Source organism: Tursiops truncatus, chromosome 2 (assembly GCF_011762595.2).
Source record: "Tursiops truncatus isolate mTurTru1 chromosome 2, mTurTru1.mat.Y, whole genome shotgun sequence".
NCBI classification, from domain to species: domain Eukaryota; kingdom Metazoa; phylum Chordata; class Mammalia; order Artiodactyla; family Delphinidae; genus Tursiops; species Tursiops truncatus.
Window position 1 is genome coordinate 104,888,677 of NC_047035.1, and position 19,864 is coordinate 104,908,540.

The 19,864-nt window shown below is 46.6% G+C and overlaps 1 protein-coding gene across 9 annotated transcripts in view; it reads left to right on the plus strand.

Moving 5' to 3' along the window:
• Positions 1 to 19,864, plus strand: part of TLN2 (talin 2) — a 446,949-nt gene that overhangs the window by 345,768 nt on the left and 81,317 nt on the right. For all 9 annotated transcript variants that reach the window (XM_073801108.1, XM_073801106.1, XM_033851753.2 and 6 more), the window contains 6 exons: positions 632 to 771; positions 8,048 to 8,141; positions 10,109 to 10,198; positions 12,055 to 12,177; positions 13,499 to 13,642; positions 15,180 to 15,341. In XM_073801108.1, the coding sequence (XP_073657209.1) occupies positions 632 to 771; positions 8,048 to 8,141; positions 10,109 to 10,198; positions 12,055 to 12,177; positions 13,499 to 13,642; positions 15,180 to 15,341 (753 nt within the window). The remainder of the gene's footprint in view (positions 1 to 631; positions 772 to 8,047; positions 8,142 to 10,108; positions 10,199 to 12,054; positions 12,178 to 13,498; positions 13,643 to 15,179; positions 15,342 to 19,864) is intronic.

Here is a 19,864-nt window from a genome sequence, read left to right on the forward strand (position 1 = left end):
CAGATAAACCCCTTGTTTAGAACAAGGGAGGGTGACTGGTCTGGTGTCAGCTTATGGAGCTGGTTGTTTTATTTTTTGGCGAGCTCCTGTGAACTCCCTAAAAGTGGTACCCAGGGTGTTTTTTACTCTGTTATCTACAAAGGGTTGTTTCTCGGATGGCAGGCCAGGTGAGAAATGTATCCTTTCCAGAGTCGGGAGCTTCTGGGATGCAGTCAGCTCTAAATGTCCAGACAGTGACGGTAGTTTGTGCCAGGCTGAGATGGACAAGCCCCTTGATACCTCCCGCATTGTTGAGCAAGATGCTGGAGTTGTGGCCCTGTCTGTGTGCTCTCTCGCTTGCTCTCTCCCTCCCGCCCCCATTCATGCCCACTCTTGTGAGACAGCACAGCTCTTGGCTGACCCACTTGGGCTGGATTTCTGTCCTGTTGTGTGCATCTTGGTCCGGATAGCTGTTTGGGGAACGGTAGACACTGGGCAGAGTCTTGACAAGTTAGGCATCTGCTGACTAATTGGACTTAATGCAACCTAGACAGATAACCTGCTTCCGTTTCAAGGTGCTGCTCCTAGCTCTGAATGCTGCCTAGGAGAAATGGACAGCCCCTAATGACTCTGGCTCCTTTTGACCTTCCAGACGAAAGAAGACCAGATCCAAGTGATAGGGAACCTCAAGAACATCTCGATGGCATCCAGCAAGCTGCTGTTAGCGGCCAAGTCTCTCTCTGTAGACCCAGGAGCACCCAATGCAAAAAACCTCCTGGCCGCAGCTGCAAGGTAAGAGCGGAACAAAATGGGCGTTCACGTGTGGTGTTTGCAAGATCCACCAGACATCCTGCTGCTTTGCTGAGCGAAGGAGTAGTGCTGACCTTCTGTTGTCGGAGTTGGAGGCGAGAGTGACAGAGATGCTGGTGTCTTATTAAACGGGCTCCTTTGCATGCGCTTTCTCCCCTAAAGATGCCTTCTGTCTCCTCTTAAAGCCTTTTCAGGAGGACTTGCTTAGTCTTAAGGCCCCCACTGATGTATAAACGTAGTGGCTTAGATTTTTTTTGCAAGTAGTATTACTATCTTTCAGGTTATGGAAGTAATATAAGTTCATTAAAAAGAAACCAGAAGATGTTGAAAAGTATTAAAAAAATGACACTCAACTAGCCATTCAACATTTCTTGAGTCTTACTATGTGCCTGGCACCAATGTTAATTAGATGGATTTAAACATGTTCACTTTGTCACGTGCAGAAGGGCTCTAGCTCAGAATGAATGGGGCGGTGGGGAGGAGTAAATTGTTTTGGGAAATATGTTAAAACATGAATCTGAACTTGGGGTAAGGTCAACGTTCTTCTTTCCTGTTGTTCTCACCTGAGGAACTGGGTCATACAAGAGAATTTCTGCTCCAGGGCCACTCTGGCCGTTTAGTTCAATTACTAGTGATGGAGTGCTGGTAGCTGGAGAAACTGCAGCGACAGCCCAGGAAAATTTTATATTGGCAATCCCACATTCATATTCCTGAACCAAGAGTGTAGGGTATTTTATTTTCCTATGGAAGTGTAGGCCTGTTTTCATAGCATTTCTTGATATCACTTTATATGTAGGAAAACTAACAGCAGTGAGAGATTAAATGCGGGACAATTAGGACACATAGCATAATTGGAAACATTTTCAAAATGTGCAGATTAGTGATTTTTAAAACGCATTGCTTGAATTCTACTTAACTTCTTTTAAACTTGGTTTTGTTTGCTTATTTTTTAATGTCTTTATCTGTCCTGGCTTTTTTTTTTTTTTTTTTTTTTTGCGGTACGCGGGCCTCTCACTGTTGTGGCCTCTCCCTTTGCGGAGCACAGGCTCCGGACGTGCAGGCTCAGCGGCCATGGCTCACGGGCCCAGCCGCTCTGCGGCATGTGGGATCTTCCTGGACTGGGATACGAACCCGTGTCCCCTGCATCGACAGGCGGACTCTCAACCACTGTGCCACCAGGGAAGCCCCCTCTCCTGGCTTTTTTAAAGTTGTTAGAATCAGGAGACCTGAATTCTAGTACAAGCTTTAGTGCTTGACTAGGTTACCTTGGTCAGGTCACTCAACCTGTCTAAACTTTCCCATTTGCCAAATAGGGATGTGTACAGACTACATTGTCCTTGAGCTCTGTTCAGTTCTCGATATATAAGGTAGCATGGTACCACTGGTTAAAACCTGTCTCTGGTCTCCTGTTTGCTTGTAGTGTTATTTTATTTTATTTTATTTTTATGGGGGGGTTAGGTAATTTCAGAGCAGTTGCCTTCAAAACCTTTGAGTTTCTTCATTTATTCCCAGATACATACTTTACCTTCAAACGATAGCTAGAGCCACTAGGTGATGGGAAAAATACCCTCACATCTCCCCACCTCCATCTTATGCTTTGTTTGTGATTGTTCCATTAGGTGAGTGCCCTTCTGGGGTCGTGGTGGAGATGAAGAGGGACAGTGATGTCTTCTCTGTTGTGCAGCTGTTTCTGATCTAAAACCCTCTTATCACTTTTTTCCTACAAACAACCTTTGGGTAAGGCAACTAATGTTGCCAGGTATCTGAACTCAGATGTTTTTCATTATCTTAAATTTTTCACATCGTTTCAAAATTACAGTTTCCAACTTAGAGCGTGTTGTCGACTCTCTTAAATTGTGGGAATGAGGGGAGAGTATAAATTGGCCTTTTGAAAGCCCTGTACCGAAGGGAATCCAGGACCCGAAAGCATGCTGCTGGTGTCCTGGCTCTGTGAGTGTCTGAACGCCCCCTGGTGGTGACATTGAGGAAGGGACCTGGAGGCGAGGCAAAAAAGCTTTCTTTGCCTCTGTCTGTCCTGGCTTTCAGCAGTTGACAGAATTCCCAGCCTGATGGTTTCATAGCCAAGACAGCACTCAAGAATCATCACATGAACTGATAGTCTTGGGCTGGAACAGCTGCAGGAAGTTGCTGGCCTATTCTCCTTGGCTTCTTGGCCCATGCTGGCAAGCTCTGCTCCCTGGGGTGATTTCCCAGCGGAAGCTCCAGCCAGGTCAAGTGAGTCAGGCAGCTCCCCTTGGAGGGTAAAGCTCTGCCCACCTGGGGTGCCTTCGTTCATTCTCTTGTTCCTTCATTTGTTCATTAAACAGATTTTTACCACATGCCTGATAAGGGCACACACTGTAAGACTGGGACGGCCCTGGTGGAGTTAGGACAGGGGGCACAATCAGGGCATGCCACCCTCATTCTATCTGGGCCTCACAACAGTCTGGTGCATAAGTACCTTTGGAGTTGGGCAGCAGGGAATCGATTGCTCTCGTCCTCATCTTCAGTCCCACTGCCCTCCCTCTTCTTGAGACGGCCATGCCTGCCTGTCCTTCCTGTGGATGTCCCCAAAGACCCCACAGAGATGCTACTGTGGGGGCCCAGGCCTGGACCAACTCAGCCCCACCCTGCTCCTACATCAGCAGACTTGAACCCTTTCTTTGTTCTTTCTAGTCTCCATGATTCTTCCTGCTTTCGGGGAAAATGGTTTACTTCTGGGAGAGCAGTAGAGTATGTGTGCCTTTCCCTCTGCTCCCTCTGACCATTCTGCATCTGAGCCCAGGTGCATCTGAGGAAGCTGGTCCCTTGGTTTCTGATGTGCGTGGGGAGGAAGTCATTTTCTGTTGAGTTCCTGGCTTGTTTGTCTTCTTTCTGTGTAACTGCCTGGCTCTGGCTCTTTTCTGGCAAGTTGGGTGGAGCTGGAGACCCTTTGTCCACCGTTCATCAGGCTTTTCCCTGCCTGGAGGCTGGACTGATGCTCCCTGAACTTAGTTAAGGGAGTGGGAAACCAGTTGGCAGTGGCAAAAGGAAGAAGTGCCCTAACTCTGAGCACCTCCCCAGGCTGCCGAGCACACCACAGTCACCCTGGCCAGAAGGACTCCCGGGCTGAAGACTTGACGCCCGCAGCTGCCAGCATCAGGGCCGTCCTAGGCCAGGTGTTCAGCTGCTTTCCAGTCTCCTGAGGGCTCCCTAGGACCTTGCAGGACGTGTCTCTTCCAGGACCACCCTTTGCTTTGAAGTTCCTGCCGGGCAGGAGTCTTCCTGTCTCCAGAGATGGTGAAAAAGGATGTCCCAGCAAGCAGCACTTCCATGTTGTAAAGTAGAAAAATGTACACTGGGCCTTCTTCTGTCTCTTGGTCTCCTCTAGAATGTTCCATTCCCGGAATCCGAATCAGGATCTCGCTGAGCCCTGACTTTCCAATTGCTCTGGTCCACGTTGGGCCCTCCTTCGTAGGCAGAACCCACGCCCACGGTCGAGGCTTTCATTTTCTTTCTTTCACTCCCAGCGAGTCCTGCCTGTGTCTGGCTGATCCTGTCTGGTGTCACACCCCCCATCACTGCTTCCTCTGGCTCACCTTTGTGTCTTGTCTGTTCATTGTCTTGCCTCTCCAACTGGATTGCAAGCACCTTGCTTTCCTAGAGAGACTTAAACTGTATTATTTTTTTTACTCTCCATGCCTTGTGCATGGTAGGACCCAGGGAATACAAACAGGGGAATTTCAGTTTGCTCTTAGTTGCCTTTCTAAGCACGTCCTCCTCTGAGGAAGGGAATCATCTGAAGTTGCTCTGTTCCCCTCCAAGCTCGCTATTGGACGACTTGGGCTTAATAAATAATCAAAAGCACAAACTGGTTGATTTTCTTCTCTCACCTCTGCCCCAATTCTATATCTATATAAAGGTTCCTTCCAGAGCTCACAAACTCCTGTCTGAATCAATTTAGTATCTCTGAATGCTAAACGATTTGTAGGTTAGAAAGCCTTTAACATCCGAGGCTGTAGATCCCAATTTATTAAAAACCAAGAGTGGCCACATATGCTTATTAGATAAAGAATGAATTACAGGAAAACACTATCTCTAGGTGGTGAAATTACGGTTATTTAATTTTTTGTATTTTTTAAAATAAACTTGTATGGCTTTGATCATTACCAAAAAGTGTGGGGAAAATAAAAGCAGCTACAGTTCAAGCCTACTTGGATTTACATAGAACGAAGGGAGGATGCAGCTAATGTTGGCTGTATTTTTATAACAGTGTAAGTAGGTTAATTCGTAATGCTTTAGTAGATTTACTGGTATCTGCTTTAAAATAATATTATAAAATATTAACGTTGTGATACGTCATTGTCATTTTTCTATGCATATGGATATTTTTACAGGTATGGGCTTATGTGGTTTTTACATTTTATATACAGTTTTCTATATAAGGAATATGATATCATGACTTTTAATGGGTGCCAAGAATTCTGTTGTAGACTCTACATTTAATCAGTCCTTTGTCACTGCATATTTGGGTTGTCTTTAATCCTTTGCTCTTATAAATGAGTACCGTAGTTTGAAACATGAAAATACTGTTTCCCATTGTCAAATCTATATCACCATTTGCCTCTGTGCCGCTAAGTTTATTTAGCTATGCAATCCAGACTCTAAAATGAGTTATGGGGATAAATGATACCTAAATAATGCTTTTTAGTCATGGATCAGTATTACCCAAGTGACTCATTCAGGCATGCGGTGCTGTGCTGGCACTGTTAAGGACTATCCAACCACAAACTCTTATTAGTCTGTTTGTTTGTTGTTGTTTTTTTACCCCAAGTTTTTATTTGAACATTTTTCACTTCTAAAAATTGTTGAAAGGACAGTGAATAGCTATATATTCTCAGGATTTACCAATTGTAAACTTAGTTTGGGGGTTTTTTTGGTTTGTTTTTTCTTTTTGGAGGGGGCCACACTGCCTGGCTTGCGGGATCTTAGGTCCCCAACCAGGGATTGAACCCGGGCCCATGGTAGTGGAAATGCAGAGTCCTAACCACTGGACTGCCAGGGAATTCCTGTAAACACTTAGTTTCTAATGGAAAAATCTTTATATAAGGACTAGCTTTTTAAAAACGTAGATAAACAGGAAACGTTGAAGGAAGTAAGCCAAATGGAAAGCTTGTGTGATACGTGGAAATATTCCCCAAATGATCGTGTCACCACAGTTGAGGGCTGTACCCTTTGTTACGTTGACACATCCAGCCTGTCCACTCCGAAGTATGTCTTGAAGGCTGCCATTGCAGAACACGGTGTTGGACTCTCTGGGGGACCCTTCCAGTGAATACATCATGAACTGCACCTTCCAAAGGTGGTCCCAACTAGAGACTGTCCTGCTATCTCAGTTGTTCTTGTTTTGCTTTGCACCTGGAAGGCACAGTGCTTCCCCATGACACCTTACTTAGTTAAGCACTTTTCCACAAATAAATGAGTCACTAGAGTTAATCTTACACAAGCTATTTGGGGATTCCTTCTTGAGCTGAGGAATGTTTTTCTTCTTCCCATCACTCTAGCTAAATTTAAAATTCAAAGCAGTAGCTCCTCATCAAATAATTAAGCTGATTGCCTTTGTACATTGGCAACATCTTTTTCCACCTAATTTGATATTCTGTGGGAAGCTGCAAAGCCAATTTAACTAATAAAATGTGGCGTCTTTATATTAGACAGTGTTAATGATTAGCAGCAATGTGTGTCCTATTTTGATTTTGTTTGTTTTATTTTAAGTTTCCTGTTAGCTACAGTGGTTACTGACTGTGAATAGAATTCAGGGTCCTGCCCAAACTATGGACCAGTTATGGCCCTGCAGAAAAATGGTTTTGAATCTGGCCTTTGTGTCTGATAGACATGGGTTTAAGTCTTATTTCTGCTTCTTATTTGTAGCATCTCCTTAGGGAATTATCTCGTGTGTGTGTGTGTGTGTGTGTGTGTGTGTGTGTGTGTGTGTGTGTGTATGTCTGTTTTTTTCATTTATAAAAACAAGGGTATTCAATTTTAAGACTTAGTATAAAGGTACAGTAATCAAAACAGTGTGGTATTGGTGAAGGGTTAGACACACAGGTCAATGGAATAGAATAGAGTCCAGAAGTAGACCCACACAAATATGGCCAACTGACTGTCAACAAGGTTAAAAAAGCAATTCAGTGCAGAAAGGATGGCATTTTTAATGGTACTGGAATAATTAGACTTCCATATATCCCCCCCATGAAAAAAAAATCTGGATCCATATTTCACACCTTGTTAAAGAAATTAACTCCAAATGGACCGTGCCTTTATGAATCATCCATGGCAACCTAAACAGAGGCTGTCCAGGAGGGGTGGAACCCTAGCCAATGTAGGAAAAAATCTGGGCTGTGTTTTAAGTTCTAAGAAGAATGGAAACACATGTAAAATCATGTAAGCATCTCTGATTCCTATTAATGTTAACAAAGAAAATAGCTCTTTTAAAGAATAATGTTGGTATAGCTTCTAGGAACTGGTCAGTCATGTAGAAATGAATGGTAAGAAGAGGTTTTAAAATCATAAGGCACAGTTTACAGTGTGACTTTTAAAATATACAAAATAGTCCAAACTATACAAAGGCTGTCCAAAATAGCCTAGCTCGGATCATCCCATTCCTGTGGGCTGCTAGGGAAGGATTCTGAAAACAGTGTTACTATGAGCTGTTTGCCATTTGCAACTTCATTGTGAATTCCTTCTTGTGAATATATTAAAGATAGCCACACTTTCTTAAGAGAACTGTTAGTATTGATACTTTTAAGGGTAAATCAATGAATAATGAGAAGCAAAGTAGGGATTCTCATTCTCTCTTCCCTGGTTGTGGTTGATTTTTGGTTGTTTAGAGCAGGGGGCCCAACCCCCAGGCGGAGGACTGGTTAAGGAACCGGGCCGCACAGCAGGAGGTGAGCGGCGGGAAAGCAAGGGAAGCTTCATCTGCCGCTCCCCCATAGCTCGCATTACCGCTGACCCATCCCCCCCATTGCTCTCATTACTGCCTGAACCATCCCCCTGCCCCCCGGTGGAAAAATTGTCTTCCACAAAACCGGTCCCTGGTGCCAGAAAGGTCGGGGGCTGCTGGTTTAGAGCCTTGTGGAAGAGCTGTCACAGGGACCACAGCCTTTATAGTGAATTAATTGTATTCCTAGCGAACCTACAAAACATTGTTGGGGAAATTACTGTTGATCTTTACAAAACAAAACAAAAAACACTCTTTCCGTATTTGTCGTCGCAGAGCTGTGACGGAGAGCATCAATCAGCTCATCACTCTGTGCACCCAGCAAGCTCCTGGCCAGAAGGAATGTGATAACGCCCTGCGGGAGCTCGAGGTGAGTCCCTGAAAGGCTGCTGAGGATTTCAGAGTGTCTGTGTGTCTGTCCTTTCCCTCCAGGTCAGGTTCTTCTCCTCTATTCTTACCTTTGATCTTTCCTGGGAAACTATTGGGCCAAAGTTCCAATCCAAGTGGGAAGGAATTAAAGAAAAATTAGATTTGGTGGGGTTATCATCCCTGCTTCCCTGTTTCCACTTAAGAGTTGCTTTGTTAAAGGATTCTTTATTTCATACAGGAAGAGGCCTATGGTATTGAGTGTAGGCTGAAGATAAGCAATTTCTACCTAAAAAGTTTGGGAGTGATTATTCTGGGGCGTTTGGGAGAAGCTGGAATAGATGTGCTTTCTGAGTAAAAATGATTTTCCCATACGTTGTATTTTGTAACATGTAGGGGGCTCATTAGAGAAAACCCAGGAGTAACACTTATTACTGTACAGTCAGGGTGTATGTCAGGGCCCTGACTCCACGGCTCCAGTCAGGGCCGTGGAGCTCCTAGTGGCCCAGACACAGTGTAGGGCTTATCAGTTTATATTCATACTTAGGGTTTATTTTTAATAGAAAATTCATTTATGCCCACAGAGTATACATGGGCAAGAATAAAATCAGTGTGCCTACTTGTCTGTAAAGCAGTCCTAACCAATTCAGGTTATGTTGAAACAGGCAAATGGTTATCTCAGTAGATATGGGTTGGTTGTACCGAGTGTACCTTTAGTTTTCTGAACAGGGATACCCACCATGCCAGAGATGTTAGAGGTGGGGGGTTGATTGCAGCTTCTGAAGGGTCTGATTGAGGCCCAGTCCGCCGATGGCAAGAGGCCATTGGCACAACTGAAAGTGAGAATAGGCAGGGGACTGAAGCATTCTGAAAACAGTGGAGAATGTTTCCTTCCTTGGGTGAATCACTGCCCTATCCTGGTCTGTTCACATTTGCAAATATAAATGATACGTGGACTGTTGATCTAAATGAGGTCTGTTGGCCCAGATGCACATCCTCTGTGCCTTAATGGTATCCTTGGTTGCCAAAATTATGGCTATTTCAGTGTTGCTGTTACTAAGGCAGTTTTGATTATCCAAGGAGTGGGAGGAGTTTCTTCAATGAAATGAACACCTTCTTTATGCAGCCCTCTTTCCCTTAGATCTTTGCTGATTAACTCAGCAGTTTCACCATTACTTCCCCCCAACCCTTAGTAACTCACATGGCCTTGTCTTTTTGTTGGCTGTGCCCCAAAGTCTGCTAGGTCCCACTGTATCTTCTCACTCAGCAGGGAGGAAGATGGATGGCTATGTCCCCGGACTTTCCTCCCCTGGAAAAGTCCCTCATAAACGATGATCAAAGGTTATTGCAACATGAAAGCTAGCAACCGTTTTCAGCAGACTGGAGACAAAGGCAGAAGAAGCAAACCCCATGCCCTGTTCCTTGATGGAGACCTAAACAAGATCCAACATTTTCTATACTTTTAAAATTAAAAACAAATGAACCATTCCAGTGGGCGGTTTTGGGGGGGGTTACCTTCTTTCATGCCTACCCATTGAAAGGTCCCAGCATTGAAAACAGAGGTCCCTACTAATCAAGAAGAAATGAATGAACCTGTCCTTGATATTTAAACTCCTTGGAGTTATCCAGCAGAGAAATTATACTCATTGACCATGAATATATATTGCCTCCCACTAACTTTCAGATTCTTTAAGGAAAAAAATGTCCCCGTTCTGTGGATACCAAGCTTCTCCTTCACATTTGAAAACAAGAGATTCTCCTCTCTGTCAGAGCTAACCAAGACACACCCACCCCAATCAGCGTGGTGTTGCCCGCAGGAAATCTGAAGTCGCAGACACTGTGGTCTAAATTCCTCTCAAGAATCTGGATAATGACCAGAATCCTGTGTATGGAGGGGAAGTTGATAGTTGGTATTTTATGTTGAGTTTCCCTTGTTCTATAAGGCTCTTAAGTTGTGTTCTCCTTCTGTAGACTGTCAAGGGGATGTTGGACAATCCCAATGAACCTGTTAGTGACCTCTCTTACTTTGACTGCATCGAGAGTGTAATGGAAAACTCCAAGGTAAGCCTGGCTGTGCTGTGAGCATCCCTCCTCATTGTGGGGAAGAATCAAGACATGCTTTGTGTGCACCGGCCCGTGGCCCCTCTGCATGGCTGCCCGTGTCCTAAAGCCTTGCTATGGCGCCCTTTGCCCAGGTGCTTCTCAAACCTGGCTGTGCATCAGAATCACCTGGGGGTCTTGTTGAACACACCTTGCTAGGTCACACCCCTGAGTTTCTGATTCAGTAGATCCCAAGGTGGGGGAGATTGTGCATTTCTGACAAGTTCCCAGGTCCTGCCATGTGGTCCAGGGGCCACTCTATGAGAACCACTGCTCAGACCCTATGAGGGATGGGTCTTACTGTGAGTCAGAGCATGTATTTCCTTCAACTGGGACTGCACTGGTGGGGAAAGCCCTTCAATGGCCTTGGCTTATATGAGATCCTCCCGTGTGTTCTTTTCACCATCTATCCATGCCTTGCATTCTCAAGGGGAGTGAAAAATTGTGGGGGTTTTTTGGGGGGTGCGGGTGGTGAAAGTATCTAAGATTATACAAAGGTTTGTGTCCTCCCTTCTGCAAATCTTAACCCAGCTCAACAAGTTCTTATTTCTTAGTATTTAATTTAATGTGGGTGGCAGTTGGAGGGAGGTGGTCTAAAAAGACTTCTTATCAGAGCAATAATAATAATATTTTAAAAGGTCAGGAAACACTGATCTGTGGTAATTGCACCAGTGTTTTTTGAGAATGCCTCAAAATCAGGATAAAATGAAATGCAAGTGAGATGAATGGAATTTCTTTCTTTCCCTATCCAAGATGGCTTCTTGACAAACAAAGAGCTCTGTCTTGGGTTCTAGACTTGGATGTCATAGTCTCCCTAAAGATTTCTGTTGAACATCCTTCAGTTCTAAGATCTGTGACCCTGGAAAGTAGGACCTGCCTTCATGGGGCATGAGGAGGCCCATGAAGACACAACACCAGATATGGGGCAGGCGCCTTGCCTCTGCCTGTGTGACCTTCTGTCTGACCTTGTGCATGGTGGTTGACCTCTCTGGGTTAGATTCTGAGTACTGAAATCCCGTTTAGCTGTTATTTTAAAGACCTCTGATAGGGACTTCCCTGGTGGTGCAGTGGTTAAGAATCTGCCTGCCAGTGCAGGGGACACGGGTTCGAGCCCTGGTCCGGGAAGATCCCACATGCCACGGGAGCAACTAAGCCTGTGCACCACAACTACTGAGCCTGCGCTCTAGAGCCCATGAGCCACAACTACTGAGCCCACGTGCCACGGCTACTGAAGCCTGAGCGCCTAGAGCCCGTGCTCCGCAACAAGAGAAGCCACTGCAATGAGAAGCATGCACGTTGCGACAAAGAGTAGCCCTCGCTCGTTGCAACTAGAGAAAGCCCGCGCACAGCAATGAAGACCCAGTGCAGCCCCCCAAAATTAATTAATTAATTAAAGACTATCAATTAATAAGTGAATAATATTGGGAAGAGTGTGTCTTCTGCTTTCTGGACATGGTCTTCACCTATAGCTCGGTAGATATGTCTGATTTTATATTCTGGGAACTAACAGTTCTCAGTTTAGACCATTCACCCATGGGCTGCCCTGTATAGATTTTAGTTTATTGATCTGTGTATAGTAACTGTACCTCCTTGAGATATAGATAACTTTTGGATGAAAGCTTCAGACTTTATTTATTTCTCTTTGTGGAACAGAAATGATATCATTATCTTAAATCTCTTCTTATTGCAAATGAAGTAAAATAATGGCAAATATTGTAGATTAAGTGGCCTCGAACATTCAAGTTGGAAGGGTAGCCCCTTTACCCCATGGTCTGAAGGAATGCTGGTCAGAATATCGCTCGTGGTTTGTTTTGCAGGTTCTGGGCGAGTCAATGGCAGGGATTTCGCAGAATGCCAAGACCGGGGACCTCCCTGCTTTTGGGGAGTGTGTGGGGATTGCGTCCAAGGCTCTCTGTGGGCTGACGGAGGCTGCAGCTCAGGTAAGGCACGGGTCCCCGTGCCCCACGACGCAGGCTTTCCAGCCCTGTCCTGTGCCGGGTCCCTGTGAGAGGCACATGGGGGCTTCAGCTTCAGCTTCAGCTCCATCTCCACCCATCACCACGGAAACCATGGAGAAGGTGGTGGCTCTTGCTGGCTAAGCATTTAGGCAAAACATCAGCCCGTTACCCCTGGAGCAGAGCAGCCTGGAGAGAACACTGAACCCTGCAGACCCAGCCTAAGGGTTCAGAGGCCCGTCTTTTTTTCTTTCTTTTTTTTTTAAGGTCATTGTTACAGATAAGTTGTTTGGGGGGGAAAAAATAGGCATGACACAATTCAAATTCCCTCTGAGGCTTTAGAGTTGCAAAAGTCTTAGTCATGCTCTTTTTAGAATCAGAAGGAGAAAAAATTGGATGCCATCACACAGAGTCATGATCAAGCATGTTCCTGGCTCGTCTTCAACTGTGCTGTGTATTTCCAATAATTGCTGGGCTCATGTAACTGAACTTCCAAGAATGTCAGCATTTACCTTGAAGGATTTATCATTTGACAATTGCCTTGAGCCTGGAAGATTTTATTGAACCAAAGAAAAGCATCCCTAGTTCAGAGGGTGAAATCACCTTCCCTTATTTGGCCCCTCATATCTCAGGGGAAATGAGTTAAGGTTAGAATTTTCCCTCACAGATTCATTTTCTCCCTGTTATTTGGCTAACACCTCCAAAGGGTTTGAAGAGAAGACCTTCTCTTGTAGCCTCTTGTCCTCTTGGAGTCCGAATATTGCCTTTTTTTCCCCCGAACCATTTTATTCATTCTTTCTTACTGCTTCAAATACTGGCCTAAACAAGAAGGATACATTAGGCTACGAGATGAGAAATCCTCATGTAGGGCAGGCTCCAGGGTTGGCCTCCCCAGTAGCTCCACACCATCAGTCTACACCCACTTTTTTCCCCCCTCTGCCATCTGCCAGCCAAAGAGTGAGCTCCATGCTGAGGCTGGTCCCCCTCATGGTCATAAGGTGGCTGCCAGAGCACTCAGGGCTGCATCCATTCTTGGTCATGCCCCATGGAAGAGCTTCTTGAGGCTTTCTTAAGAACAAGGAGACTGTTCCCAAAAGCCTGTAGCAAACTCCTGCTGGCATGTTCCCGGCCCAAGCGAGTGTCAGCTTGTCCATGCCTAAACTCTTATTGATGAGATGAGTCTGACCACCTTGCACTGGGAGCACCTGAGAATGACTGTTGTATGTATACTGTGGGACCACACTCCCCCACAGGCGTATCTAGGAGTACAGCGAGCCTGAGCTGTGGTTTACCTCCTCCCTTCCAGGCTGCATACCTCGTTGGCATCTCTGATCCGAACAGCCAGGCAGGCCATCAGGGCCTTGTGGACCCCATCCAGTTTGCCAGGGCAAACCAGGCTATCCAGATGGCATGCCAGAACCTGGTGGACCCCGGCAGCAGCCCGTCACAGGTAACTTTGGGGCAGGGATGTGAGATCTGCATGTCCTTGAGCTCCTGGAGGTGGGTGGCGGGAGACTGCGAGAATAAAGATGACCATTCTTTCAGAACTTGCAAAGCCAGCCGGATCATGACTTAGGGGGATGTTGCAAAATGTGGTGAGGGTGGAACAGGTAGGTGCTCTGGAATGGAGTGCCGGAAGGCAATCACGGTGGCGTAGTCACAGCGAGATTCATCAGGAGGTTCACGGTTCCATTTGTTCAGTTCAGGGGACATAACGTTGAGGGCTTGCTCTGTGCTCGGCACTAAGGGTCACTGTGAGGGAGACCCGACCCCCTACCCCCTTAACTCTTACTGTGGGTTAAAGTTTGGAAGATGGAGTGATCGGGGTATGATGACAAGGCAAGGGAGGCACAGAGGAAGGTGTGATGAATTCTCTGAGGGGCTCTCAGGGGTCACTTCCCAGAGGTGGTGGTGCTGACCCAGACCCCAAAGCTGGGTCAGAATCCACAGCACAAAAGGAGCCACAGAGACATTTGAGAACTAGACAGTACATGTGACGTTCCTTGATATTTCTAATACCCAAGTGACGTGGGTCGTGTTCAATAATTCCAGCAGTATGTGCTAAAAAGAACAAGAATGGCCTATATGGGCTAGCAGAGGCAGGCTGTGATGGGCACATCTACTGCTGACCCTGGGACCAGCGTTCTTGAGGCAGGAGAAGGACCCAAGTAAAGGATACCTGGGGGACCACCCAGACCTAAGGCAGGTGTCAGTGCACCGGAGATTCCTTACCTGTCCAGTTAAGGCCAAAGGGGTGTTACCAGCCTCAGCAAAGTGATCAGGCAGATTCAGAAACGCAGCTGGGGCTGGGAGATCCCTGAGCCACACCCCTTAATAAGGTGCCTATAGCCCACCTGGGAGTGACATACAGCTGCATGTGACTGTTAAACACTTGAAATGGACTGGTCCAAACTGTGATGGGCTGTAAGTGTAAAATACTGACCAATTTCAAAGACTTAGTAGGATAAAGGATTGTGAAAGCTTAATATTCTTAAATTGATTACATGGTGAAATGAAATGTTTTGGATATATCAAGCTCAATAAAATATATTATTTACAATAATTTCCCTTGTTTCTGTACTTATTTTCATGTAGCTACTAGAAGTTTTAAAATTAGATATGTGGCTCGCACTGTATTTCTGTTGGGCAGCGCTGGCCTAGACCCTGGGCCGTGTCCCTCCTGGCTGGGGGTCACAAAGGATAGCTGACAGCATCTCCTCTGAGACTGCCTGGAGCCCAGCCCACTCCCACATCAGCCCTGCCTTTCCTTTTCTTTGTTTAGTCTCTCTGCCTTAATAATTCCCGCCCTCCCCTTTCTTGGAGTGACTTCAGGGGCGGCAGAGCTAGAGACATGGGTTTTATTTCCACGAGCCCTAGACATGTGAGTTGAAGGGGAATCCAGGGCTCGGGACCAGGGTGGACTCCAGTGAACTGGACCCCTCTGCACTGAAGCTTCGGGTGCCCCCAACCCAGTCCGTGCTTTATAGGTTCTGTCAGCCGCCACGATTGTCGCCAAGCACACCTCAGCCTTGTGCAATGCCTGCCGCATCGCCTCATCCAAGACGGGCAACCCTGTGGCCAAGAGGCACTTTGTCCAGTCAGCCAAGGAAGTCGCCAACAGCACTGCCAACCTGGTGAAGACCATCAAGGTAGGTCGCTGAGCTGAGGCCTTAGGAATCCCTGGGACACCTGTTGCAGAGGGGAACGAGGTAGGGGATTGAAGCTCTGCTCTCTAATACTTGCTTCTAGTGGAGTTCAACTTCCAATTCAGTCTCATGATTTAAGTCACTGAGGAACGGTTCATTAGTGATGGAGATATTTATCAGGAAAAACCAACAGCCTTGGTCTCTACTAACCTTCTGCATAGTGGGTGGGGAGGGGTAAACTATGTGCTTAGTGGGGCAGGGTGGTTTTGAGGGGCTGGTAGAGGGCCCTGCCATGGTTGTTAAATATCTCTGGACCAAGAGAGAAGGTGGAGGGAGAATGGAATGGGAAACTGTTGGGAAAATCTTTAAAAAAAGTCAATTTATTCTGTCCTGTGATATCTATTCTATTTATAGTTGTTTAAATGTTTTCAGTGGAGCATGAGCTTCTTAAAATAGAGCATTCCACGTTGATAACAAGTTCGTCTTTGTGTTCGTGGCCGTGGACAGGTTGAGGGGAAGCAGGGCAAGGGTACCCTGTGAGGAGGGAATCGCAGTAGCTGGGCTGTAGTATTTGTAGCTGGGTGATCAGACCGCAAACCCGGTCTGCCGTGCGTGGGACACCCAGCCAGACACCAAGCAGCTGACCTGATGGGAAGACAGCCACAGCCTGAACAGCAGACCCCTGGCAAAGAACCTCCAAAGGAGGTGGTCATGGAAGGCAAGCTGTCAGTTCTGTGCAAACCAGGAAGTGCCGGAGGGAAGGCCGTTGGAGGGTTCACACTTTACTGAAGGATTTTCACGCTCGTGGAGGTGGGATGATCTGCTTCGTTGCCGGGCAAGTCCTGGAGGGATGGGGCTTTTCCCCCTGTTGTCTCCAGAGGATATGTTACTACACACCTCATTTCCCTTGCACTACACAAAGCCAGTTTAATCTTGTGGAGAAATTAGTCAACAGGCTGAGCAAAGCAGAAGCCAAGGAGAGATTGTGCAGCCCAGCAGCCATTGGAAGCGGGCAGGCAAGAGCTACGGGGCAGTTATCCCCGTCGGCAATTACTTAGCTGCTTAAACAGAGTCTTTAAAAAAAAAAAAATTAAAACCCGCTTATTTAAAGACAATAATAAGATAAATTGAAGATGAATAAATAAAGCCAGTGCCCAGGTGCCCCCAGGATCCTGCTGGCAGCTCCCTTTAATTACTGTCATGGTTCGTGGTATTAGAAATGAATAAAGCTTATGTTTTCTGATATTTAGTTTACCCAAAGCCTGTTCTGTGTTTTGTGTATATCACTCATTCAGTCCACACAACCAACCACCCTGTGCTTGCCATCCCCGTTTTTACGGTCAGGACAGTGACGCACAAGGAGGTTAAGTAACTTTCGTGGGGTGATTCAGCCACTAAGTGGTAGACCGGAATTCAGACCCAGATCCCCTGCTCTTTCCCTCAAGCCTGCTCTCGCCCATGGCATGCAGTGTACATCGTTAGCATGGAGAGACTAAGCCATCTCACCAGCCTGGGAAGAAATACCTGGTTGCGTTTACAGTGCTTGTGTGCCAGTCTCAGGGGAGGCAGGGCTGGAAAGACGGCAAGAGAATTGAGACGTAGTGACATCATTGCCGGTTGCTGTGTAACTAACTTATTTCAATTAAACTTGGCCATTTTCCGATCATCAAAAAAACAGACTAGATTTAGATGGACCAAGGGGGAGACAAAGGCAAGGAGCTATTCTATACAAATTCTGGGATACCTTTCTTTTCTGCCTTCTCCTCGGTTTTAAATCCCGACCTGTCTCCGTTAAGGTCTCATTTTCTTTTCAGATTCTCCTCACAGTGGCAACCCCTCTTTGTAACTGCCTGCAGCAGATGAGCTCTTGTGATGGCCTTAAAGATAGGCCTGTGCAGAAACACCAGAGGGGGGATGCAGGCTGTTGTGACATGGAGAAGATGAAGCCTCCTTCCCCGCGAGCACCCCGGGAATCGATAGCCGTGCACAAGGAACAGAAATGACCCTCTTGCTCCGCAGCTTGCTGAAATGCGCTTGGTGTTGCGATTCCCATCAGGTGGCAGGCTTTGCCGGGGACAACGAACTTTGTTTTGAATTTCCTAATAGGAAAATGGTGAAGGCCATTTCACTGTAGCACACTGTACTACATATCGAATAGACTTGCTGAGTTAAGCAATGGTTAAGAATCCTGTCGAATAGCGAAACAAATGAATGTTTAATTCCCTAAATGCTTGAAACAGCCGCCATCGAGGCTGAATTTTGCTCTAAGTTTTATGCTTCTTAGTCCTTTTTTTTTTTCCTTTAAATCACAAGGATGTGCCCAAGCCTAAATCCCAGCTGCCCCACCTTTCTAGTTCACAATGAAAGGAGGGGAACCCCTCCCCGGAGGAACACTGGCGAGCAGGGAGCAGATGACCCCACAGTGGGTCATCAGCACCCATTAGGATGCCTGCCTCCAGGGATCGTAAATCTCTGCCGATGGCATTCTTTGCGATCCCAGAGCGTGGCTCAGCAAGAATACATACGTGCACCCTCCTCCCTGCCAGGTGCTGCTCTCAATGCCGGCCAACTTAGAAACACACGGAGCCCTAACCGCGGGTGCCGTCTTTCTGCTGGTTCCCCCCGTGTACCAGTGCCTGCTTCTCTCTCTCCAGTCAGCTCTTTGCCTAGCCTCAACTCAGATGTGTGGAATCGAATGTTATTTTAAATGTGCGGTCACTCAGGTTTAGGTGCCAAGTAGAAATTGTGCAACAACACAGCTTTTGTTTCTCTGAGAAGTTGGAGCGCAGCCTTGCCTCTCGCAGTGGAATTGAAGCTCAGGGTTTTGCCATTAAGCACTGACAGGGCGTCCAAAAGACACCAGGTCCAGCTCTCATTAACCGGTTTTAACTCGGCTGTCAGTACGTTCTCTTGATCGTCCTTTTGTTTGGATTGGTAAATAGGTTTCTTGAGAAGAAAAAGGAGGGAAAAAAACACCTCTTGGGCTTCTTACGCCTTATTCTTGTTGCCTTTTCTAAGGTCAGTAGGAGGGAAGGGAGCCAGGGGTCTTGGGTTCTGGTTCTGGTTCCGGGTTCTGGCTTAGCATGTCACTTTCTAGGTGTTGGTTTTATCACCTGAAACATTGGAGCTTTGGGATTAAATGATCTTTAAGATCCCTTCTAACCCCCCAAGTCCATGAATCTTTGATTCTGGTACACATGCAGAAATTGTTTCTCCCAGATCCCTGTGAGATTTTGGCTAAGTGTGAGAACATTCACAGGAGCTGGCTCAGGGTCCCGATGGCGCCTGGGCATTTGGCTAAGTGGATTTACCCTTTCACTGTTCTGACGGGTGTACTAAACATTCTGTGACATGGAATATCTATGTGAAAACTGTCGTGCCTGCCTGAAGCTTCACCTCTGGCCAGATTTGAGTATTCCGTTTCCTGGGGTTGCTCCAGAGTGGAAGCAGCATTCAAAAGTGAAATACTGTCCATGTGAACAAACTATCCTTTCTGATGCTCCATTCTTCCTTTGGAGGAAATGGCTTTTCCCTCTTGAAAATGGAAAACAGTGCTGGATTGGAGCTTGGCGTTGTAGTCCACAGCCCACGCTATTCAGGGTCCTGCCCTTGACCCGCAATGGGCTACATGATATGTGATTTTAGGGCCCAGTCTCAAAAAAAAAATCCTTTCTTCATCCTGTTGGTGCAGTTGATGAAACTGCACAATTAGGAAACCATTCCTTGGGATTTAGCTGGGGTAATCATCTTGTCGTTTTTAATTAGTTCCCCTAAGAGTGGGTGGCGTGATCAGACATTTGCCTTCCTAATAGGCCGAGAGTGTTGTAGACAGTAGAAAAGAGGATGAGAGGAGTGTGGAGAGGTAAAGGGGCAGCTAGAAGCTGAGCTAGAAGCCCTATCACTCCCACTGGAGGGGGTGCGACTGGTGCAGCTGGGATGCAAGTTCCTTTGATGCCGAAGTCCGCTCCTGCCATCTGCCTGCTTCAGTGGTCCGCCTGTGCTGGGGCCACTGTTGTCGGGCTCCTGCTATGCGGCACCCAGCCGGCCTCCCAATGTGTGCCCAAATTGCTCCGAAGCCTGGTAGGGCCTGATCTCAAGGAGTCAATGAAGGTAATAGTGCAACAAGATGAGAGCGCCCAGACGGTTCACTGCCATGTCGCCGGTGCAGTGCTTCAGTGGAGGTAACAGATGCTAACTCAACTTTTACTGAGTACGTGAGTGGAGTCAGAACTGAAGCCATAAATATGAGTAAGTAGCAGGCACATAGGGTTTCCACTGGGCCTGGAAGAACCACAGAATGGGCCAAGTTAGGGTCAAGGTCAGTGCCTATCTGGTGGAGAAGGGCCTGAGCAGAGGCAAACTGTGCACAGTACTAGTGAAGACGGTAAATTAGCCAGGCTTATGGGAGTTCCTCAGAAAATATTAGCATGGCGGATGTGTAATTACCGGCCCCAGCTGTCAAGACTTGATTGGAATATAGTTGTTATTCAAGTAACCTTTACACTAACCGTGCCTGCCTACTCTTG